The sequence below is a fragment of the Ammospiza nelsoni genome, chromosome 2, assembly GCF_027579445.1.
Source record: "Ammospiza nelsoni isolate bAmmNel1 chromosome 2, bAmmNel1.pri, whole genome shotgun sequence".
NCBI lineage: Eukaryota > Metazoa > Chordata > Aves > Passeriformes > Passerellidae > Ammospiza > Ammospiza nelsoni.
In genome coordinates this window covers 45,650,652-45,676,194 of record NC_080634.1, presented here as the reverse complement: position 1 = coordinate 45,676,194, position 25,543 = coordinate 45,650,652, and the positions used below count along the sequence as shown (strand labels likewise).

General features: G+C 40.4%; 1 protein-coding gene across 1 annotated transcript in view; it reads left to right on the top strand.

Annotated features, from left to right (window-relative positions):
- The window catches only part of ALKBH8 (alkB homolog 8, tRNA methyltransferase), a 43,513-nt gene extending 28,343 nt beyond the window's left edge, over window positions 1-15,170 (top strand). The window contains exons 9-13 of the mRNA XM_059465886.1: window positions 1,220-1,326; window positions 4,339-4,493; window positions 5,313-5,578; window positions 13,113-13,262; window positions 14,455-15,170. Coding sequence (XP_059321869.1) covers window positions 1,220-1,326; window positions 4,339-4,493; window positions 5,313-5,578; window positions 13,113-13,262; window positions 14,455-15,024 — 1,248 coding nt within the window. The 3' untranslated portion in view covers window positions 15,025-15,170. The remainder of the gene's footprint in view (window positions 1-1,219; window positions 1,327-4,338; window positions 4,494-5,312; window positions 5,579-13,112; window positions 13,263-14,454) is intronic.
- Window positions 15,171-25,543: the final 10,373 nt, after the last annotated feature.

Genomic DNA, 25,543 nt, shown 5'->3' with positions numbered 1-25,543 from the left:
CAATTTGTAGTGTTTAAGAGTCTTGCCTATTCAGTCTCTGTCATGCTGGGTTTTTGTGCTGAATGACTGATTGTTGCACCACTTTTTCTTTGTGAAGCACATCTGTAAGCAGAAGGAGAACTGCCTAATTTGTTTCAATCTGGCATACTGGAGTAAGTCTGCTTTTAAATTGCATACTTAGTAGGTTACAAATCAGATGGCAACACTTTCATGGTGGTAATTCTCCAGTGTACCAGGAACTGCTGACTTGAGTAGGTTTTGACCACTTTTCCTTTTCAGTAAGTCTTCTGTAACTCATTTGGCTTGCTTAAATGACCTGCTCCTTATTTTCCACAGCAAGAGTTTCTCTCATTTGGGAAATGTAAAAGGATAACATTCCTAGCCCAAGCAGAAGCAAAATGTAGCACTGCCCTCTGGGCTGTGAAATTGGAATAAAGCTGAAAGCGTTACCTCAGTATATAGCCATGGCTGGAAGCCAGATGACAGATAATAAAAGGATGGTCTGTTAGTTAGCATGTTAGTCAGGATCTTGGGATGTGCTTGTTGTGCTTCAAATCTCCAAGAATGTGGGCAGGTTGGAAATTATTTCTCTCACCTAATACTGTTTATCTGCATGTTATGTATCTACTGAGCTAATTGTCTCAGCTCATCCACTGTGAGCAGATAGGCAGTTCCAGAGGGCATGGGGTCATTCCACATCACTTAGCTCTACATTTTACACTAGCATGAATAACCCTGTGGAGAAACTTGTCTCTCTGTGTAGACATCACAAAAAGACAGTAGCTGATGGCCTTAGTCCAGGTACATAATTTTCAGATGCTTGAGATACAGCAAATGAGCCTTCTCTTCCTCTCATGCAGCTGCCTTTAGTTGTGGGATAGCAGTCCTTTCCTGCCTCACAGGTACACAGAGATTGAACAGTGCTACTGTTCTTACAAAGTGTTTACTGTGAAAAGAAATTACTATGTAATTATAATTATCTCTATATGCATATATTTGTGACTGCCTGAGATTTGAACATTGTGCTGAAAGGGAGGGAGTTTTAGGACAGGGGACCTGGAGGCTTTTGCATCCCTAGGAAATATGTAGCTGTTTCATAGTAATATTCAGTTGAACACATTAGAGAAACAAACAAAGCTAGGACTTAAGAATACCTGGCTTGTATATGAAGCTCTAGAAGTCATGCTCTTTCATGGTGACTGATTTTGTTTCTTTTTAGATTGTGATGGATTTCAAACACCCTGATGGCCATACAGTGGCAATTATGTTGCCCCGATGCAGTTTATTGGTGATGACTGGAGAATCCAGATACCTGTGGACACATGGGTATGTGTAAGAGTCCCTGCATTGCTGAAAATAGAGGAGTAATAAATGTTGTTTGTTTGGTTTTTTAAAGACACTCTGTGTTTAAAATTGCCTGAAAGAAATCAAGTCAAGTTTTATAATTAATATCCAAATTCACTCCTCTGCTCAGATGCTGCTTAGGTTAAATTGAAAAACTTGGGGATTTAGGGAGCTAATTGCCAGTCCCTGAGGTGTAGTTTCCTGCTGCTGTCGTAAGTTTCAGTTGGAGATCATTCTCACATCTGCAGTGTGAAAGTTCTCAATGACTCTGAGCTGGCAAAGAATTGATTGTAGTGCAATTAGTGTCACCATTCCCTTTCTCTCTTTTCAGCCCACAACTTTCCCCATTAGATTACAGATGCCAAAGGCTTGAGAGAGGGACTTGAGAGTTTAAAAGATTGACTTCCCCTGCACTGAGAGCTTGAGGGTGGCAGAGGGGAGTCTTCCTGAGCTGCTCCCAGCTACTTTAGGGACACTTTACTACTGGTAAGAGTGCATTGAGCAGTTTTGGGACGCTGCTAAGAGTATTTATTGAAATACATCTTGAGGCTGTGCTTATTGTAGAATTTAAATACATGCTTTTTAAATCATGCACCACTGGGAGATACTTAAAATTGGAGTGCTGAAATTGGCAAAAAGGCTAAAACCTTGCTCAGCTCTGAGTGTGACAGTAATGCATTTCAGGAGCATATGGCAACCCTGTATTGGACAGAAATGCCCATAGTAAGCATTTCTTCCTTTGTTTGACCCAAGCCATCACTGATTTAGCAGTCAGTTGGAGGCACTAATTACATTCTGTGTCAATTAAACACCAAATCCTTTTATTGGCAGAAATTTTTCTGCCTTTTAATTTTGCTGGTTAATATGTATTATGAAAACAGGTGAATATGAAATCCCTAATAACCTTTACAGTGTTAATTTTAGAGAGCTCCTATACCACCTGTATATTCCCTTGTTAAATTAAATAAAGTTGTAAAAAGCACTTGATACTTCTGATGTGCCTCAGTATAGAAGCCCAGGGCAGTGAACTCCCTTGTTGTTGGACATACAGGACTGAATACAGATACCAGCATTGTAATCTTCTTATGCTGTCCTGTCTAATACCGTCAGCTGCCTTTTGGAAAGGTCACGTACAGCTCTGAGAACACAGTGCAGTTTCCGTGTCAGTGCCATTGCTGACCAGGGAAGCCGGTGGCCGGTCCCCAACCCCAGGCATCAGGCAGCTCCATGGGCTGTGCTGAGGCCAGTTTGGAACACCAGCCCCAGGTCAGGGTAGTGGCTGTGCACAGACAGAGCTGGGCATGCATCTGAGGCTGTAACTGGAACAAGGGCCAGGGGGACAGCCTCCATTTAAACACAGGGAAAGGAGGGCTCGCCCCTTCTGAGGCCTCAGCTTCCTCTAGGGCTACCAGCTCTGCTCCTTCCAAGCCAGCCCTGGGCAACCACACTCCCAGGAGGCAGAAGGATACATGCTGGGCACTTACAATACTGGCCAGAAGCCACTGAAGTTGGAATAGTGTATCTGTCTATTGAAACGTGGAATGAGATTATTACCTAACTCCCTTGTACCTTCAAGTGATTGTTGTCTTTCAAGAACTTTCATGAATAAACTACATAGAAAATGAAGGTCCCAGAACTTTCTACTCATGTACAAATGGTTTCTGTGCTGGTTTTTGTCCACCTTTCCTAAATATATTTCTTCTATATGTTTTTATAAGCAGTAATGGGTCAAGATACTCACCTGGAGTAAGCTTTGCATGATGCCGCCAGAATGTCATATTGTAATCAAAATTAAAATCATCAGCACGAAGTTGTAACTAATTCACTTGCATACATAACGTCAAAATAGATTTAGTAACATTTGTGATGCCTTTTATCTGCACTTCAGAAGTCAAATTGTAAGAGCACAAGAGTCAGTTTTGAAATTAATCTGGACATGTTTACAGTGTGTATGCTTGGATGCCAAGGAATTAGAGACTTTCTTTTGACCCCATTAACAAAGTGCACAGGAGAAGCATTTTTATTCAGTTCTCTGTGAAAGGGAAACACATGGTTTAGAAATAAGCTTATGCAGTGTCATCAAGGAGGACAAAAGATGTATTCTCTTTTTGACTCATAGGTGAAAGTAGAATTCTGACTTTTCTGATGAAATTCATTAGTCATGTTTTTCATATTTGGTTGGATAACTTGGCAAAACTATATTCCTTGGCGCTGCAATAGTAAAACCACTCTGTGCTGAGCAAGAGGGGGTGGCAGCATTTTATTTTTGACATTGGGAAGTCCTTGTAATAGTAATGAAAGGAAATGAGAGAGAGGAACAAAGCCCAGGAGAGACAAGAGATGCACAGTGCAGTTGTTCACCACCCAGTGACTGATGCCCAGCCCGTCCCCCAGTTCATACACTGAGCAGGATGCTCTCTGGTGTGAAATATCCCTCTGGCCAGTTTGGGTCAGCTGGCCCGGCCGTGCTCTGTCCCTGCTTCTTGTGCCCTCCTCACTGGCAGAGCATGGGAAACTGGAAAGTCCTCACTTGGACTAAGCATTACTGAGAAACAACTGCAACATCAGTATGTCACCAACATTATTCACATACTAAATCCAAAACACAGCACTGCTGCTGTTAGCACAGATGCTTAGAAGGAAATTAACTCTATCCCAGCCAAAAACAGGACAAAAATAAATATATTTTAAAAAATATTTATTAAAAAAGTACTAGACAAATAAACAATCAAGCTTTATGGAAGAAAATGGAGGGAGGGAAGGGAAATGTAATTACATGCAATTAAACAACACTTCAATTCATATTATTAATGTGTCATCTCTTTTCTCTCTGAAATTGAATAAGTTGAAAACTGAGAGGCAGAAATATGTTAAATAGGACGTTGTAATCATATTTCTCTCAGTGTAGGGATTCCCTTCTTACAAAGATGGATTGTGGTTTTTTTTTCTGATGCAAATGGAATTATTCCTTTACTTTGTGTTTCTTTATTTTAGGATCACACCCAGAAAATATGATGTTGTTCAAGCATCAGAACTTGGGCAAAAGGTTAGAACAATCACTGCTGATGTTGAGGATTTAACATTAAATCGAAGGGAAACAAGGACTTCATTTACATTCAGGAAAGTGAGGAGAAGCCCTTGCAATTGCAGTAAGTGTCTTGAGGCAAGCTTCAAGTCAAAATTGCTATTTGTCACCAATAGGTAGCTTTTTTTGCTTTGGGAAAATAATTTGATTCTTTTGGGTAGTTTTGGCAGTCATTATAGGTATTCCTGGATGGTTCATAGCATTTTATATGGCTTGAATTGCTTGCATTCATGTGGTTGCTGGAGTTTCTCTATACAGAAAAGCATTTGGCTTGCTTCAGAGCCAGGCAAGTAATCTGGAGTCTTCTGTGTCATTGGCATTTCAAGTGCTTAATAATGTAACAAAATAGAAATAATTACTATTCTTCAAGTTTTTTCCTCAGTTTTGATTTTTTTTGTTTTTGAAGGAGCCTCTAATTTTGAGAAAATAGGTACATTAGAGAAGAAGAAGTAGTCATATCTGCTGTGACAGAACCACGTAAAGTGCCTTAGGGCAGTAGAAATAATAATAGACAGGTGGCTCAATGAATACATGGAACTGAAGTCCATTTATGCCCTTAAAACAGAATTTCAGAGCTGAATTGCAATGATGTCGTGGTCTTTGGCATTGAGAGCACTATCTCAGTTTTGAGAACATAAACATCATTAACATAGCAGATTAATGATCACTGCAAACAGCCTCTGGTACATGTGGGCTGGTTACTTATTTTCAGGTCATCAAACACTTATGTAGTTTGACCTGTGTTTCAGTTTTTGAAAGATACAGGAGGATTGAAACATTTTTTGCATTTTAATATTTCACTTTTAATTTAATTTTAGTAAATATTCTTAATCAAAGAGGAATTGATTTAAAATTAATATTTTGTATCTGTTGCTGTATCTAGTTTACCCATCTGTCTGTGACAGCCAGAAAGGACAGCAGAGACCAGTGCAGCCCTCATTTCCCCAGAATGAGATGGAGGCCTCAAAGCTGGAGCAAGAATATGTACACAAGGTGTATGAAGAGATTGCCACACACTTCAGCAGTACCAGGCACAGCCCATGGCCCCAAATTGTGGAGTTTCTCAGGTCCCTGCCAACAGGGTCAATAGTGGCTGATATTGGTTGTGGCAATGGGAAGTACCTTGGCATCAATGAGGATTTGTACATGGTAAGTAGTAGCTCCTATCATTTGTTTTCACTGGTTCTGGTATTTATTCTGTCATGCACTTGCTGGAAGTTCAAGCTGGCATTGCAAGAATGCCAAGAACAGAAAGCTATTTCCTGGTCCAAGATCAAGTACCAATTGTCTAAAGTTTCCACTTGTATTCTTTATGTGCTTTACCTTTTTCTTTTTTTCAAAGCCACTGCTGCTTTATAATTCAAAATATGTTGAGAAATATAGTAATGGATGCAGCAGATTGAAAAATTGTAATGGATGGTTTAGCCTTTCTTGTCATTGGTGTTGAATAAATTTATTAAAGGGTTGGACAATCTGAATGCTTCCAATGAAATTTTCATTTGTTTGGTGAGTGGGTGAAATCTTCATGGGCAATGCTATTTTTCATAACCTCTGTGGCCTGGTGACATGTCTCACTTGTGAATGATGTCATGTTTGGCTGTTCTACCTCTGCCTCTTTGCACAGGCCCAGTAAATATGCCAACATAAAATTCACAGGGAGCTTTCAACTTCGGTACAGACTTCTGGCCTTTCACTCCCTTTTCTTCACTTTTAGACAGTTCTGACATAATTCTTCTCATTTTCTTTCTTTCACTGTCTTACAGTCTGTACTTAGTCCAGTTTTACAAGATTATGTATGTACAAATATGAACCAAAAGATAGCTTTCACTGCAAATATTTAAAAGATCCTATTTGGGGGAATTCAAAAAGAGTCAAACTTGCCCTTGTTTTAAGCCAAGAGAAATCTCAGAGAAGTGTGTGTTATGGTATCTGCTCTCTTTCGTTCCAGGATTGTCTGATTCTTTCACATGTTTGTCCTGTGTAACACTCTGAAATCCGTCAGACTTGAAAACTTCTATGTAGGGCAAGGCATTCATTATTGATAGTAAAACTTGGAGTTGTTTGTCTTTTTCAGGAGTTTCTGTCCTGTTATTTATATTCAGCTAAAAAAGAGAAGTTGTTATTTACAATGCTGTTTGTATTAGTAAATTATCTCCCTTACTGTTCTTATGGGCTAGAACAACATCAACCAATTAATAAGTAGGCATCTTTATTGCAGCCTGACTGCTGCAGCCCAATTATTAATTTCAGTATGTTTCAGTCTTTTTGTCTTTCAGTCTTGACTGCTGTAAGAAAAATCAGCAAGCCTAACTAGAGAGGAGAAACATTTATTAGAGTATCATGAGGGTTGACTGCTCCTAGAATCGATCTGGTAAATTGCAGTTGCTGAGGTTTGTGGTAGACTTGTAAAGTGAAATTAATGCAAGATACTGTATTCAGAAATTGCCAGCATCAGTCTGTTTTCTAGACACAATTAACAGCTAAGGAAAGGAAAGATCACATATTGGCTGGCAGTAAAAGTAAAGCCAGATCCTCTCTGTTACTTTAGGAGTTACCTAATTTCATGTGTGTCTGCAGGAGAAATAAAAACCATAAAAAATAACAATGAAAGGGAGGAAACTATTAAAGAAGCAGTTGAAACAGTTGAAAAATAGAATCTGGGAATTGCTTCATTCAGTTGGCCTTCCTTGACATTTTATTTTCCAGTGGTGACAACTAGTGGTTCTTAAATGGAGATAGACTCTAGGCTTTGCATTTGGTTGTTTTCATCTACAAGTCAGCACAGAGCCTCAGGAGAATGGGCTTGGCTCCTCCTTTCTACCAGATTTTTTTTTTCTGTAGCAGCCTAAGTGTGGTTAAAGAAAACCCTGTGTATATTGTGTTTACAGATGTTTTTAAACTTTTGGCAAGGTATCTCAAGTGCTGTTCCACCTACCGTGGTTTAATCATGTAGCTGAGGGAGAGGGATTACAGAATGTTTTATGTATCAGGTGCATTGTTGGGATAAAAGAAATGGTCTCTAGATGCAGGGCATCAGTTTTCTTCCTTATTTACTCATGTTTAGTTGGAAGAATAAAATCCAGGCATAACTTAGTAAACTCTAGGTCTCTTTTTTGTGCACAGTGTAATGGAGCTCTGAGCCCAGGTCCTGTTGGGAAAGAAGCAATAAAGCAGTGCTGTGAAATTAGGAGTTGTGTAGGAATTGGGAAAGGCACTGCTGGCACAGTTCTGCAGCTTGGGGTGTTTTGACTCAGAAGTACTGAAAACCTGAGGCAAGCATTTCCTGAAGGCAAGCAATATGCTTTTATGCTTTAAGTAGCAGTGCTATTGGTAGATCACAGCTAGGGTAGCTCTCTTGATGTTTTACTTTTCAGGTAGTGTCTGAAAACATCTCCACTGCAGCCTGTGCTGTTGTAGTTGATTCAGTTTCCCTGGATGATTAAAGGTGGCCTCATCTACTTGAGTATCCCGTGTGACAATGAAATGCACGAGTCCATCCGTGCTCAGCAAAAGTGACACTGCTGTAATGGCTGCATTATTCTGACACAGTGAGAGAGCAGCAATCCCCTGCCAAACAAATTCAGATTAAGGATGTATCAGCTAGAGATGGAATCCATGTCTGATGTAGCTAGCACAAAGGCTGGAGAAATGTTGAATTTAACAGTTTCAGATTACTTTTTCTGTCTCGCACACCTTGTTATTGTTTAAATGACAGCAAAAAAGAGACATGGTTTAGTGTTGTTTTTCCACAATTCTCTCCTCCCTTAATCTCATTTGGGGGAATTATTTTAACAGATTTTATTTAGGTGCTTTGAAGCTTAATAATCATCTCTGTAAGCAGAGCTTTTCTTTTTATGGAACAGTGTGTTCCAGCCTTAGCCATTCCCCTGATTACCACGAGGGTTTCATTGATGTTGTTGCTATGATCTCATTAATTTCTATGCACTTTAGCTTTGTCTCCTTATTTCCAGTGTTCAGGTAGGTGTGGTGATGTGTAAGTCTCTGCAGGAACATTCAAAATCCTCGCAAGGCTACAGCGTGAATGAAAAGCCATGGAAGTCTTTCAAATTTGTGGTTTACATTTTTAATTGAACTGATAAATTGCTGGGAAATTCAGTGGCAAATAACTGAAAATGCTATAGGGTAGATATGCTTTGTTTTTGTATAAAGAAATTTCTCTGCTTGACAGAGTACTGATGATAGGGGAAAAAATGCCAATAGAAGAGCCAGAATGATTTTCTTTAATACAGATATTCCTATTTCTGTTGTGTGTGTGTGTCATTCAGGGGTAATTGGTAACACAGTTTATATTTCACAAGACTTTTGCTCTGAGATGTGCACCGCTGTTTTCTTCATTACTGTCCCAAACTGAGATCTACTAGAACTATATAAAAATTTGATTTTTCCAGGGTGTGGGGAGGAGAGAGACTGAATATTTTCTGTGGTATAGTTGCATAAAGTTGGGTGGCTTTTAGTTCACTGGGTTTGTACAAATTGGGAATAGATTCTTCTCCCAAGGACTTTTTAGTAGTGGGTAAAAGCAGGAGGGACAAAACCAATTAGTAAATGTATACCTGGAGTAAGTTCACCATATCTTAGCAATTGAAGGGTGACAGAGATGAACCTTTCCTGCTTTTTTCTCTCAGTGAATAAGAGTCATTAAATGGGTGAGAGGTCTGAGAAGAGAGCTCAGAAGAAACTGGGCAAGAGCAGCACAAAACTAGAATAAAAGCTGAATTGCTCAACTTGATTCTGTTGCTCTGTCACTGAGAAATGAACTCCATGTCTTAGGCACAGCACTTTGCTTTCAGAGATACCCTGACTACATACAATGGAAAAGCAAAACACTACATGAAAGCAATGCTGAAAGCCTGGCTCAGATGAATTGTTTGCTGGAATGTAATTTGGTTTCTTGAGCTTCTCATGCTGTCAGTTATAGCTGAGGCTTGTCTCTGGAGAGCGACATAATTCCATTTCGTGGCTGTATTTCAGAATTAGATGTCGTTTTGTTCATTGCTCTGTAATGTGCTGAATAAATCAGGTTCCCAGATACTTACATGAACTAAGTCTACCAGGCTGAGTTAGTTATAATGAGATAATATAGAAAGAAAACACGTAGTGGTGGGTAACCTCAACCTGTCTTTACTTATCTTTTTTTCAGCATGTAAGAGGGTTTATCTTTTGCAGATTTGTAGCATAACTACAAAGCAAGCTATTTATTAGTGTCTTTTTCCCCCAGTGATCTATACCAAACCACTGCATTGAATTGATTTTATAAAATCTACTTTAGCTACTCCTTGCTGTAAAGGTGGAGGTGAAGGTGCATGGGAACATGAAGGAGCAGGATGGCATAAATGCCTATGTTACCCGTTTCCAGGAAGTCAGTACAGAGCTGCTGAACACTTAGACAAGTCACAGGTGTTATATACTAATACAGATTTCCTGTCTTCAGGTAAGAGTTGGATGCAGTTAATATTTATCCTTATACACTGAAAATCAGTGCCTGAAATCCAAATGGATTTCAGTCACGGTAACTGTCAGTGGCCACTCTTGAGCTCCTGTGAGCCATTGTTTACATCACAAATAGTGGTGAAGAGATGGTGAAGAGAGGTACTTCTCAGAAAGGGATGTGGGAATGGATGTCTGGAGCAAAATCTGAGAAGCCAGCCTCCTTTATGGGAATTTTGAAAGGTGTGGAGTGACTTGCTGAGAGGTGGACTTGCTGAGGTAGACTCAGCTGAATAATCAGCCATGCTATTTGAGATATATATGAGAAATTGTGGAGTTTGAGAAAGGAATTTGATTTGGAAAGCTGAGGTATAAGAAATGATTGAGAAGAATCATAGATAATAAGAAATAGAAAGCCTAAGAACATACACATATAGCTTGACTCACCAACAGATGTACTAGATTCTTCTGGGTTTAGACACTGGACTAATATTAATTCATCTGCCTTTCTCCACTCTTCTGGAAGAGATGCCAGCAAAGACACTAAATATCCTGTCCTGAGCATTGGAAATAGAGATATGAACTGGCAAAAATGAAAGCTTTCCAGCTATATTTTGAGATTAGTTTTAAATGTTTTGATTATATATTTAATTAGAGAGAGAAAAGCCTGTTCTCAATTAAAACAGTCCTTTGAACTCTTCTGTAGATAAAATTTCATCAAATCAAAGCTTTTTCATGCTTTAAAATTTAAAAATTGGTTCGTAATGGTATTGGGAAAAGTTGAGTTTGGGATCTCTGCCCCTTGCTGTAAATGTTTTCTGTACTCATAAAAACCACAGATAGACTAATTTAAGGTAGCTTTTTGCTACCTTATTGGTTTTTTAAGTGACTGAAACAAGTGTATTTTGGTTTTTAATGAATGCATGTTTCTTGTAAGTCAGAAAATGCAGGAATGTGGTGATTATCATTATTTTGAAATATCACTTAGAGATAATTCTAGAAAGATGCTAAAGTTACCTAGTCTCAATGCCAGGCATCTGTGGTGATTCTTTTGTTCACCATTTATGCATATATGTATAGCACCTAGTGACCTGTTTACATATAAAACCACGTAAAGTTTTAGCCTAGAATACCTGTTGCAGAGCAGCTGTGTGTTCAAAGTGTTCTGTTTCAAGGTCTCCATTTTCACTGTGAAACAGCATCTTTTTGCTTTGGATTTATATTTGCTTTAGAAAGTATGTCAATACAAGTAAACCTGACCTCAAAATATTTGCTATAATTTAGATGCAAATGAGAACTTTGCAATCTGGCAGTCATGCCTTTGTTCTCATTCTCAGTTTTTTGGATTTCATCAACATACATTGTAGTCCTTTTCAAGGTCATTTTGGGAACGGGGGATTGTGTTCCATTATCCAGCCCATTTTCACTCTAGATGTGGAGGTCCAAAGCAGTTCTTTCTGGGAAAGCTTGACATCAGTGGAAGCTCCAAGTTTTCTTCTTCGTCCTTCTGCCAGCAGTGAATTTGATGCTTTGAGTTTTATTATTAAGTACTGCAAGCCAATGTCTTAATTGCAGAAGTCGTTAAAGGTACTGGTAATGAGATGTGCAATCACTAACATGCAGGTTGTCAGAGTAATTTAAAGACACTTCAGCTGGCTGCCAGTGTAAAATGATGGGGATTTGTTTGCATTCAAGTAAGCAAGGGTTTCCTTTTTTTAATTCATAAACAACACAATTCACTCAGTTCTTCAGTAAATGCAAGAGACCAAGGAATGAGTGTGAAGAAAGCAATGTTAGGATTGATCTTTTCAGGTCTGTTTATTGTTAATTGGCTAATATGTACATATTTGTAGGTTTTAGTGGAGGATTATTCTGTATTGTCAGGTTGGCATTTTCACAACTGTTTCATTTACTTTGGATCAAAAGTCAGGGACCTGAGTAGAAGGCAGCTCACTGGTAAGCTTTCACTGGAGCAGAATTCTGGTTTTCTTCAAAACTGTGGTGGTAGGCTGAAAGATAAAAGGACTTGAACAGATAAAATGAAAAATTATGATGGAAAATAAATATGTTTTCATTAATCATTGCAAAAGAGGTTTTTAATTTTGGTGGTGCTGTTGTCTCTTCTGGGTTGATTAAGCAGGGTGAGTTTTTTGCTATTCTTCCTGCGTCAAAGACGGTTTGGTATTCTTTCAGTGTCAGATGCAATAAACACTGTCAACAGTAATTATTTAGGATTCTGAACCTGTTCTCTACTATCTACTTGTTGCTAGTCATTGAAAACAAATGATAAATTAATAAATTTATAATTCTGATACATGCAGAGTTTGGTATACAACCTGGTAGCAGGGCTTTGGTTTGCGTATTCAGTATGCATGGCAGACATGAAAGCAAGGGTGGCACATGCCTCACTATTTCTTTCAGAAGGTGTTTTGATCAATTGTTTTTATGCAAGCATGTAAAAAACACTTCTAGATGCTGATTTTTCAAAGATGGTAAGTTTTGTCTTACGCCTTTGATGTGGACCCTGGGCAAACATAGCGGGCTGACTGAGGGGTTTAAAAGGGGAAAAAAACCAATGTTTTATTAGGTATTCAGAAATGGTTCTAGGGGTCACTTCACTGGACTGTATAGAACCTTGTAAAATTATGTTGAGCTCAAATCTTTTGTGCATTGTGATAATGAGGGGTAAGAGAAAGACATCTGAGCACTTCCTCCCACTGAAATGACAAAACCTGGGTGACGACTGAAGCTGTATGCCATACTTTAGTGATACCACCAAAGTCACTGGATAATTGTTTAAACTTGTAGATCAGCTTTTGTGAGTTCACTATTTGCGTGCTTTAAATGTTGTCAAGTTAAAAATGGCAGTTGAAATGAAAAGAGCATACTGAGATTAGGTCACATCTCATTTTGCTCATTTCAAGACACCTTGAATGAATTTTGAAGTAAAGTTAGGTTGAAACCTGGTCTGTCTTAAGCTGGTTCAAAATGAGGGTGCTATAATGAGCTGTCTAACATCCAGTCTTTCATCTTTGTTTTCAGTCTGCATCAGGGTTGTTTTCTTTTTGTCTGTACCTGGGAACTATATACTCCTCTTAAGGCTATTTTCTCACACTTCTGTTCCCTCAGTAGGAGACTGTGATGACTCTATTACTATAAGCATCAAATGAAAATCATATTCCAGTCTTGTAATTATCCTCTCATGAAAAGCTTAATGAAACATTTTCTCTTCTAGGTTGGCTGTGATCGCAGCAAAAACCTGGTGGATATTTGTGGAGAAAAGCATTTCCAGGCGTTTGTCTGTGATGCCCTGTCAGTGCCAATCCGCAGCGGTTCCTGTGACGCCTGCATCTCTATTGCTGTCATCCACCACTTCTCCACAGCAGTAAGTCACCCCCCTCTGCTCCACTGTACTGTTGGGTTGCTGTGCAGAGCTGCTAATACTGCAATGCAAGCAAAGGCAAGAACACAATGGGAAGAAATCCAAGGTTTGCATTTGGTGTAAGCAGTGGTCAGAGCAGAGTTAAGCTACTGCTGCTTCTTAGACTTTCTGTTCACATTCTCCTCCTGCTTCTCAGATGCCCTTGCTCCCCCTGAAGCTTTGGTCTTATGTTTGGGTTTCATTTTCATGTGCTTGTAATTAATGACACTGGAGAAGGGGGCTCTGCTTTGTGAGTAAAGACATCTATTGTTTCCTGGGTCAGATATTGGGCTCTTGGACAGATCTTGTGATTTTGTGTTTTTTAATCTGTGCATTGGTTGTCCATCTCCAAACAAAAGGGAGACTGCTCACCAGACTGCTGTATCTCTGGGCTGGATAAGGTTCTCCTGGCAGGAACTGTGCCATGGTAACAAGTTTTTAGACTATCTTAGAGGGGCCCCATGGAGCTTTCCATACCATAAATGCAGTGAATGTTTCCAAATCCAGTAAAAAAAAAGTAGAAGGAACTCTGTTTTGGAGAAGGCTGACATATCTCTGTGTGGTCAGAGGACCTGTGTTTAAGCTGTAAGTCTGACTCCTTCAGCTGCAAACTTAGCCTGTGCATCATCAGGTGTGGTAGATTTCAATCTGGGATTTTAAATACTGAATCACCTTCTTGAAAAGGTGTCTGTCATTTCCAGGTGGGCTGAAATGTCCAAGAAATCATGCTCAGCACAGAATTATTTTCAAATGGAAAGAGATTAGTAGAATCATTGAGGTTGGAAGAGACCTTTAAGATCATCAAGTTCCACTGTTAACCCAGCATTGCCAAGTTCACCACTAAACCATGTCCCTGAGTGCCACATCTACAGGGCAATGTGGTTAAATACCTCCAGGGATGGTGAACCCACCACTGCCCTGGACAGCCTTATTCCAGTGCTTGACATGAATGATGTCTTGATGAAGAAATTGTGTTTAGGAAAATGTCTTGGCTTGCACACAGTGATGGGCTATATTATGAATGAAAATAAATAGTGGGAAAAAACACGTCCTTTTCAAGTTTTATTGTATCTTGGGTAAGGAGAAACTCCTGCCATTCCATTCTCTTGTCTTCTTATTTATGTAGCAGCTTCACACTTTGGCTTTTCCTTTCCAGGAGCGGAGACTGGCTACTATCCGGGAACTAGTTCGGCTTCTAAGACCTGGTGGAACAGCACTCATTTATGTCTGGGCAATGGAACAAGAATACAAAAACCAGAAGTCTAAATATCTTAAGGAAAAGAATGGTAGTAAAAACAAAGACAGGGAAGTAAATGCTGACATAGCCCAGAGACCATTTAGTGACCAAGGGCCTGATAACAGCAGCCAAGACTCAGCATGTTCTGACCAACTCCTTAATGACTTGAAGGATGAAAGCTGTGGTGCCAAGCCAGCAGCAGACTTCAGACTGCCTGTTCACACTAACAGAACTTCCTTTCACTCTCAAGATTTGCTGGTTCCCTGGCACATGAAAGGTGGTACAAAAAAGAAAGAGGAAAGTGTTGATACAGTGGTGGTTCGAGGTGGCTCCAAAGAATTGCAAGAACTCAGCCCTGTTTTCCACCGCTATTACCATGTGTTCTGTGAAGGGGAACTGGAAGCAGTGTGCAGATCCCTGGATTGTGTGAGGGTTCAAAAGAGTTACTATGATCAGGGAAACTGGTGTGTGATTCTAGAAAAGTTGTAGCCTGTGATGCTTTCTCTACTATCTGTAGAGTTTTCTTTGTTTTTTTAAGGTGAAAGATATTTTGTGAAAGATATTTTTAATGCAGGCTGCAGCTGTTGCCTCTTTTAAAATAGCAGAATAAAGATTGTGCATTGAGGTAATAACAGTGGCTAGCACTGTGTGCATATGTTAACAAAACAATGGCCAAACTCAGCTACTACCTCTGCAGTGTTTGCTTTACTTCTCTGAATTACAGTGAAGAGGATTACGTGGGAAAATACTGCCCATGCAAATCACCAAGACCAATGTTGAGCTTTTAAGACAGAGGGCCTAGTTCTCCCTTGTGTTACACCATTTTATATTGATGTAGCTGCAGTGTTTTCCCTGCAGTCCACAGCTAATTGGAATGGAGCTCTGGGCAGGAAAGGCAGAGCTGTTTGCTGTGTAAAATTGTGGATGAGGGAGGAGGGAGTGATTGGCACATGAAGCAGTTCAACTGAAGAGTCAAACTGTTGCCTCAAGTTTGGTCTTGCCTGTTTTGGTGTCCGTGAGTGGTGACAGATCTCTTTCAGTTTGGAATTTACTCTCTTGGTTGTGGTAATAATGATTTCCTCAAAGGGAACTGAAAAGATATTGGGGATAGCACAGACGCTTTGCTCTTCCGTGACTCTCAAATACCCACAATTCAGCTCTTCATTGCAGTGTTTGTGAAAGCTCCTGTGAGGTGTGAGTTCCAGCCCAGCTGGAGCAGCCAGACCAGCTCTGCTACACACCTGCATTTCAGAGTGCGCATCTCTGTGCCTGTAGCATCAGGAGCTGTGGGGGTGGGGTGACACTGAGATTTCCCAGGAGAAAAAGGGAAAAATATTAAAGTGAAGGCAATATTGGCACAGGTTTTCTGGTGGGTATTTTCAACCTCTAAATGTTGGCAGTGGAGCAAGTTTTGTTTAATACACTTCAAAAGGGCAAAGGACTTGAGTAGAGGGGAACTGATGCTGGGCTGACTGACTCAGAGCAGCTCTTTTGGCTGTGGCCTGCAAGGACTAGTGCAATTTATTTGATACAACTCTTGCGCTACCAAAGGAGTGTGACACCTGGAATGCATTTCTGAAGCTAAAATAATGGGCTGGCTTTTGTGGGATGAATGGCTGTTTGTGCCTGTGGAAACCAGTGCTACTAAACTATGCTGTTATATTGATTGATCACCTGTAATTGTAGCAAGCTCTACGGTATTGGCAGGTTGTGGTGCTGTAAATAATGGCATTCAAACCAAGGTGCCCATCCTAAATCATGTGGGGACTTCAAGGACACCTTGGCTTACTCCTGCTTGCCTCCCATGTGCAAGTTAAAGGCTGCTGTGCTGGCAGCCTACTCACAGTCACCATTTCTCCTAGGCTCCCATCTTGTAATGGAGAAAATCCAAGGGGAACGAGAGCAGTAAGAGAGGAGCTTGCTGCCACCACAATTCACCTGGCCTGTGCTTTGTGTGCTGTCTGCTTCCAAAGAGCCTTGGGAAAGAAGGTCTCATTCCTCAGCTGCACATGTAGCAGCAGCCTTGTCCTAATGATTCCTTCCCTTTGGCCAACAAAGGAAACATATCTGTAGCAATGAGCCCTCTTGGGCATGGTCAGGGGCTGATTTGCACATATTCAATGAATATCCCATAGCTGGAAACATGTCTTGCATAAAGGCCTGAGCTGGCTTTAGTACTGGGACACAGTGTTTGGGTGCAAGAACTCACTCCTTTCCCAGCTGGACTGTGGCACCCGAGCTAACCAGTTCTACACGATGTCAGTGTGTCACTGGTGAGAAAGGGCAGGGAGAGCCTCTGCCTGGTGTCTGTGCAGTGACTAACTCACTAACCTGGGCTCCCTATTATTTCTGATTATGTGGATTGCATTTATATAGAATAAAGGAGGAAGACACATTTCTGAAGCTCTGTGCCTGCATGGCCCTGTGTTTGCTGGTGCCAGGACTCCTGCTGAGCACACAGCAGCTGCTGTTGGGTTTCTACATTGCCTGTAGCTGCATTTTTAAAAGAATATACAGTGTTCTGTAAAGGAACAATTACTCCTTGAAAGTCCTTCTGAAGTGCTGCCATATCATGACCTTGTGTGACAAATTAGGAATCAGTCTGCAGTTGTGCTTGATTAGGCAATGTACCCTTGTTCTGACTGAGGATAGCTCAGAGGTGCTGCCTCCAAATTCACTGCTGGCTCTGACTGCACACAGGGTTAAGCACTGTTCTAACCTGGGGCTCAAATGCATCAAGTAGACAAAGCCGGAATAATTAAATGTGGACTTTATGTAACACTGATCTATTTTTTGCAAGCCCTGTGGCTCCTGTAGAGCTTTCCTGCTTTCCCTCTGTTTCCCTGGCAGAGGCAGCATTAGGCAGTGTCTGGGGTCACACTTAGCATTTCTTGCCTTCTGGGCTGATTAACATCATTTATTGACTGCCATATGAATGAATAGGTCCCTTTCCCTCTCACCAGGTCTGCAGTGAAGCACCTGGGATGTCTGAGAGGAGAGTCAAATTTTATTGTCAGTCTTTTGGAGACCATCAGTCTTCTGCAAGGTATTCCTTTTAGCTGAGTCATAGCAGCTTTTCATGCTGTGACTTGCTTTTCATCCATTTCATGCTGGCTCAGAGCAGAAAGTGTTCTTCTCCCTGTCCTAGGCAGCCCAGAACCTCCTTCCACAACTTGGACCCATTGGAACTCATCACCTAGGGTGATGAGTTCCAGTGGGTCCTGGTTCTGGAAGGAGGTTCTGGCATGGGGAGCACCAGGTCGGGCAACACTACTTGGACAGGTAGACTGGGTTGAACATAATTCCTTACCAAAGAGGCTTTTCCTGGCATTTCTGAGGGCCGTGGGCCAGAGGACAATCCCAGCGGCATGCTATCTCTTCAAAGACAATAGAAAAGTTAAAAGTACTCTGAAATCCTCTGAGGCCTGGAAATATTATGAAATATTTCTTTGGTTAAAGTCAGAGTCTCTTCAGATGCTCCAAGAGGGATGAAGTGGTGAAGGAGAAAATGACAAGGGAGGAGGGCAGGTAGATGCTAACAAAATATTGCAGAGATTTACAACACAGAATTACATGCAACCACACCTGCCCTCTGCAGTACTGACTTGCCCCTTTTTACCTCCTGGAAGTGGTAATGAGAAGAAACTCTTTAAGGTCAATAGTTGGTTTTAAATGTTACAGATTTTGTGTTGCACTGTCCTGCCCTGGGCTTAAAGCAAAGGACATGAAGTGATTTCTTGTTCCAGGGCAGGCAAGAAATGAAACCTGCAAAACATGGAGGACTTCTTTTAACTTCATAGAGATTCTTCAGACTGATGTCCTGGTGCAGCCAAGCCCGTGACAAAAACTCCTCCAGACCTCGGAGAGGCTGGATTTCCCTGGAAGTGTTCAACTTAAGCTTAGCAGGGAGAGGTGTAGGACAGCAGATGGCAAGGGACAACATGCTGATTGCATTGCTTTGCTGAATGAGAGCCACAAAAAGCTGAATGCTGACCACAGCTTCTCTTAAGAGAGCTCGAAGGACTTGCCTTGGCACCATGAGCAAAAGATGAACTCTTGTATTCTCAAGAGCCCACCAAAGTCACTCAATCAAGCGCTTCTTCAGCTGGACAGGGGAGAGAAAATTTAATGAAAGGCTCGTGGGTGGGATATCATCAGGGAGAGATCACTTGCCCATCACCATCATGGGCCAGAGTAGAAAAAGGAGAAGTAAAACTAAATCTTAAAAACACCTTCTCCCACCCTTCCCTTCTTCCCAGTCTTAATTGTATTTCTGATCCTCTAACAACTCCTTGCAGTGACACAGAGGGATGGGGAATAGGGATTATGGTCACTTCATCACATGTTTCTGCAGCTGCTTCCTGTTCTCATACCAGGATTAGGAATCATCTTCCTCTCACAGAAGCATTATGAATATGAAACTTCTAATCATGTAAGTACAAATACAGATGTCAGACATTCTCTGTATAAAGTGAACGTCAATGAGCACGTTTGGGGAACTGTGTGCCAGAAATAAATGTCATGCAGCTGTCACTGCATACAGCAAATGTTCTGAGTTTTGCAAACTATTCCCCTAGCAGCACTAGGTGGACGGGGAGCCTTCCCAATCACTTAAATTATGAGAGATTTGGAGTGATACCATTTTCTATACATAACAAAATTTTCATGTTTACCAGAATCTAAAAAAAACCTTTTAGTTTTAGAATTCCAGTTCTGTTACACTTGTAAATATCACAGAAACACTTCCCACTTGCAAAGTGAAAATGATAATGAAATGATAAATGAAAATACTAAAGAAGATCAATAGCTACTGTCTCCAGTGTGCTTTGTTTTGTGTATTCTTCTTGCTGCTACAATTAAGGATTTCTTGTCATTATCACTTTGTGTGTCACTATGGTTTTCTATAATTTATTGTGGAGAAAAGAGGGAAAGACATTTCATTCATTATTACAAATCTCTTTTAGGTGTGTTAATGTGCTTTATATGAAGTGATTATGCTGACAACATCAGCTTTTGGACCGTAACTTTTTATGCAGATAACTTGCTCTGCCTTAACTAGTATATGTCCTCTTGGGGCAGAATCAGAATTGCATTGCTTTGTCCAAACTTTCTGAAAGACCATGCCTGACATCTCAAGTGGCTGCAAATGAAACATTTTCCTTCTCTCACCTGCCTCCTTAACAGGTATTTGCTATGGAGCTGAAGAATGCAGACAGCATGTTCTTGTGTCTGATGGTGCTCCCATCCACAAATTTCTTGGCCAAGCTACCTCACTGAACTGTAAAAGACACCTGTGTTGAAGACTGCAACTCAGGTCAACAGCAAGACCCTGGATTGTTTTTATCTGTCTGACATAATTTTGTACAGTATTGCTGTCACATTTCTACACTTGCAGCTAGCCACCACTGGTGTGCAAATACTGTAAAATTCTCAGAAACTTTACCAGTATTGTAAGCTATTTTAAAGGTATCCTTGTTTAAATTGGATCAGGGACACGGAGAGAGTGCTCTGACATGAAACTCTTCTCTACCCCTTAAGCAGTCTATGCTTATACTTTACCATAGCAAAACAGCAACCAATGACAGCAGTACTTTTTCCTTTGATTTTATGAAAATGGTAGCAGAAAATTCTAATTCACAAGCAAATAAGGTGGATAGATATGTCAGTGCAATATGATTAAATAATTTTCTCCCTGCAATGCAGAAATGCTCCGTATTATTACTTTAACATGACAAGCTTGCTTTTGTTAAAAACTGATGCACTTTATCTGAAAAAAGAATAAAAAAGAAAACCAATCTTCAATCACAACAATATAGATGTATTTATTTTTAGCTATGTCTTTGTCTTATATCCCTACTGAAATTTAAAGGAAAACTATTGAACCAAAGCACAAGTCAGTAGAATAAATCAATATGATAAATTAATTTTTATAAATCATTTTGTGCTTCTTCATGTGATGTCTTATTCAGACTCTAGATCCAAATAGAAACTGTGATTCCAAGGCCTAGAGAGAGTTTAGAAATTACTAACAATTAAAGTAGCTCACAGTGTATTGCTGACCATCCTGTCTCCTCAGATAGTTAATCTTTGATGCCTTGTGCAGAGCAGAAGATGAAGCAGCATGTTTCTTATCACATACAACTGCTCAAACACACATCAGTCCATAATGTTAGGTTCCTCATACACTTGGATGAAGTCAAGGCACAAAATTGCAACCAGGGAACTGCTAAAGCACTCATCTCAGGGAAGCACAGTCTTTTACAGTATGCTGCAGCTCTCTCTGGCAAAAATTCAAGTTAGAATCTGGCAATATCTGAAGCTCTGCTAGAACAATTACAGTGAATCCCACGTTCCTGCTATTAGAAAGCAAATCCTGCCTTCAGTTCCAATTTCAAAGTTCCCCTGCTTTTCACACTGCCTTATTCTTCTAGTTAAAGATGGCAAGGATAAGAAACAGAGAAGTTGTTTTTCATTCTTTTTTTTCCTGCTTGCCTCTTGCTTAGTTTCCAAAAGGGATTTGCACAGTACATGGCCTTTACACATTCTCCTGTCCTCTCTAAATCTATTAACACAAATCTGCTGGGTTCCCCCCCCCCTTTCTTCCTTTGCAAATCAATTTTTTGTGCACAACAGCCCTTTCTGAGGACTTGTTTGTGTGTGCCATCCATCTTTTCACCTTCCTTTATGTATTTCCTCTCTGGTCTCATGGCCTCTAAATTCTCACCCACATTAGATTTCCTAATTTACCAATACAGAAATAACTCCTTGACTCATAAGTAATGACATGCTCAAGTCCTTGAAAATCCTAACACTTTATATTTCCCATTCAAATCCTCTCCTCAGTTATTTATCTCTGGGCTTCTTACAGGCATCACAGTCTGGAAGATTTTGACATAAAGCCCTTTAATAAGGAGACCATCTGGTAACTAGCCTGATGCTGGTTTTCATTTATCTAAGAACCAGTCCCTAGCAGTTCCTACGTGACCCTTTTGTCTTCATCCCATATTCTGAGGGAGGTTCAGAGGGGGTTTCATTTAGAATTCATCAATGCCTCTCACCAAACTACCACAATGAGAGGATATATTTCCTCTGACCCAACTGTTGAGTATTAAGAATACATTAAAAAAGAAAAAAATAATTATTTATCTTGATTTCTTCTTGAGTCTCAGGCTGTATCTGGCAAGGTTGTAAATTAGAAGGTATTCTGAAGTGAAAAACATTTGCACCAATTCCTTTTAATGAAGAAATGCTGATTATGCAGATGTAGCTTATCTGTATGCTTTAAATTAGAGGAATCACTGAGATTAATCTCTTTCTTTCTGTTGATATCTTGCAGATTAAATAAACACAATTGTGCAGTCTCTGGTGCTGTTCCCATTCTCTCTCATTTCTGTTACAAAACCTGAAAGACATGGAGCCAGCTTGCAGGCCACAGCTAGATTTATCACTCCGATATCCCTGGTAGGAGGTTTGTTAGGATGGCCAGAGTTCTTGCCTCACCTTTGTTCTTTCCAAATAATCCTCTCAGTTTCATCCTGTCTGAGTCAATCCACTTGTTCAGACTGACATGCCAAGTGGTCTCCTGGGAGAACAGGCAGGAGGAAACATAGAGTCAAAAATCACTTCTTGCCCATCTTCCCTGTATAAAAAGCACTTGGCTTTACAAGGCACAAAGACTTCATAATAAGACATTATTCCTGTGTGAACAATCCCTTTCTGAATCCACCCTCTTGGCAGGACACCCTGCAGGGATGTGTTTGTATCTTGCTTGTGTCAGCAGCTCCCTGAGATGCTTCTGAAAGGCAGGGTGAGGGCTTGAAACCACATCATGGGGAAATATTAAATGGAATTTGGCTATGGGACATACTATGGTCTCTCCCATTCTGAAACTTCTAGGACAGAAGAGCTTAAGAAGCACACTAAAAGAAATCCAGTGTCCTTCCACTTAGGGTCTCTTTTCCAGCTTGGTGGTATCCAGCATGGTGGCATATGCTTTGAGATATACTTGCTTAGTGCAGCCTGTGTGTTAGCATCAGCAGAGGCCTGGAGGGGCCTTTGTGCTTCAGAAGGTGAGTGGAAGACAAGCTGGTAGTGTCGCACTTGTCAGAGGGTTTCCTGTCAAGAACAGTGACAAAGACAGTGACTTGGGATGTCAGGCATATTACTCAGTATTTACAGCTATTTCTGGGTCAAGGGCTAAGACAAGAATTGGATATGAAATTGCCCTTCTCTCTAAATAGAGTAGTATAACACAAAGAAAAATGAAAAGCAATTTCAGGAATCGAGGGGTGAAAATTGGAGAGGAGTAAATTGTTCAAGTTGCTGCTGAAAGAGACAATTATGAACACTCTGTGTGGCAGTCAAATTCTCTGTACAATTATCATCACGGTGCTGTAGTGCCTTGGAGCCATTTCCATGGAGCAAGACCTCACTGGTGTCAACAATTTTTTCCCACAAGTGTTCACCTTTTCATAAGAAAAAGACATGCTCTCAACTATTTTTATTCTCCATATTGCAGTGAAAGGAGGAGACTCTCCTGCAATACTCCACATGTACAGTCCAGCTGGGACAGTTTCTGCAGGTCCCTTCAGTTTGCTGTGTGCTGCCCATGTGAGTGTGTGTTGGACTGAGCCACAGCACTGCAGGAGAAGATGACAAAGACAGCTCCAAGGTCTCAAGAGCAGCCAAAGGCTGTGGTTACTCTGTACAGTGTCTCCAACATCACTTTAAGGTATTGCTGCTCTTGCAACAAATGAGCTGATACAATTCTGTGGGACGAGGCTACAACGTGGCCTCTGGAGCTGGCCTACCTTTAATAGCAAAAAATGTGCTTTAATCTCACTTAAAACCAAAACCAACCCATTGCACTGAATTGAAAGTCTGTCTAAGAGTATTTTAGTTTCTATTGCACTGGTCGGATGGAGAGGGACTGATAAATGAAAGCCCAGGGCTTTGATCCCCTGCCCCAGCCAGATGATCTTGAGTCAGTATTTGTGTCTCACTTTTGAAGTAGCTGATCTGAAGCTCCCTGACATGTGCAGCTCCGGACCTCTCCAAGATGAGCAGGCACAAGAAGATGTAGTCATTTCTCCCCAAAGGTGTGTTACCAGTCTCAACAAATCACAGACAGGATGAGTGTTATCCTTGCTGTGAACTTCCTGTCTGATAAAACTCTTTTCAACTTCTCAAAAGAAAAAAAGCCAAACAAACAAAACATGTAAATGCTTCCCAAGAAATGAACTGAACAAGTTATTTCACATGTGTAGCAGCTACCTCACAAAATATTTATTAGTAGAAAAATAGAATTGTTTAGGTTGGACAAGGCCTCTAATCCAAGATCACCAAGTCCAATCACTAACCCAGAACTGCTAAATTGTCACTGGAGAATTTCCCAGACAAAGGATTCACTTTATTACAGTAATGAAACTTGGGTGGGGAGAGTGAAAATGGATGTTCTAAACCACACCCCCCTGGTCTGCTGAACTATGGCCGAAATTATAATCTCTTTTCAAAGAAGCTGAGGAAATTAACAAAATAACTATTGCTCAGGGGCAGACAACTCACAATTTGCTATTGAATATGGAACAAGGGGTGAATCATTGTTCGATCCACCACAGCCTCTTCATTTGTTCTCATTGCAAGCTGAGCTCTCTTTTCCAGTCGAGGCTGTCAGGAGCCTCAATGTCACTGGGGCTCTTTTGTTGCTGCCAGGAGCACTCTTCTTGATGGACAGCAGAAAATCGTCTGGTTTTTCACTTCAGGTGCTCACTGCACAATTGAGGCACTCACAGCACAATTCAGGCAAGAGCAGCTAATAACCTGGGCATTGCTGCTGCATTGATTTTTGGGTGAGGTGTTCTATCATTTCACGGCACTAAATATAGACACAGTTGCTTTAATTTTCTCCTGAGTAAACACAATGAAATTTCTATGAAAGAAATATGCTTTTCCCTGTAATTGCATCATTCTATGTTTGTTTGGTTTTTTTCTGCTGCAATTTCTCCGAGGACTGACATTTTTATTTAAGACAACGAAAATTCCCCGAGTCTAAGTAATGCCTCATAACTGAATGTAAAGGACTGCTCAATAGTCCCAATGGCAACTGAAAACTAGGTGGTTTTAAAAATTACCAGAATGAGAATTAACTGAAACTAAGTACATTTTGACTAGGGTGTGTCCCCTTTCTGTCTTCTTATCAGCATCTTACTGGACATTGTTTTGCTTTAGTATGAGAACTTCTTAATGTGTTGTTATAACTGAGGTGAGAAATTTTCTCCAGCATCACAGTGGAAAAAGACTTTGTATTCTCAGGAAAAAAAGAACATCTTTCCCCTTAGTGAAACCTTGCCTCTTGTTTAAAGAAAACTGCACAGGATCACACTGAGTGGAGAGGATTTAACCTTTTTGAAATAAAAATAAAACATCAAGCTGAGAGTTGAAGGCACGTAGTGAAAGTTAGAAGCATGGAGGTTTATAACACAAGTCAGTTGGAGAGCCACCCACCAGTTTCTTTCAGAGAAAATGTAAAATTCACCATTAAATGGAAAATAAAAACCTCACTATTAAAGGTCAGTTCTTCCCTAAAGTTCATCAAAAATCAGTATCTCCAAGGCATTACTGGTTTTTTAGCCTTTTCATTTTGGCACAGAGATTTAGACAACTGAGCAGAGGTGCCCAGCTGATCATTAAAAGTGGTATATCAAGAAGTAGTTCTCTAGGCTCACTGATGTTTTCTGAGCCTGTGAGGAGCTCTCAGACATACTAATATCTTGAAAGAAATAAGGGTAAACTTTAGTTTTTACCTGCTTCCTTTGAGGAAATACTTACCTTGAACAAGGAGAGGAAATGAAACTAAATTATGCCACCATTTCCCTAACCACTGACTTCAAAATTAAAGTCAGCTCTCAGATATAACTTTCTATGTTTTACTGTTCTTCAGTTTCTGAGATTCTAGAGCGTATTTGTGTCATAGATTCTTTCCTGAAACCGGGACTATTGGAAAATGGTT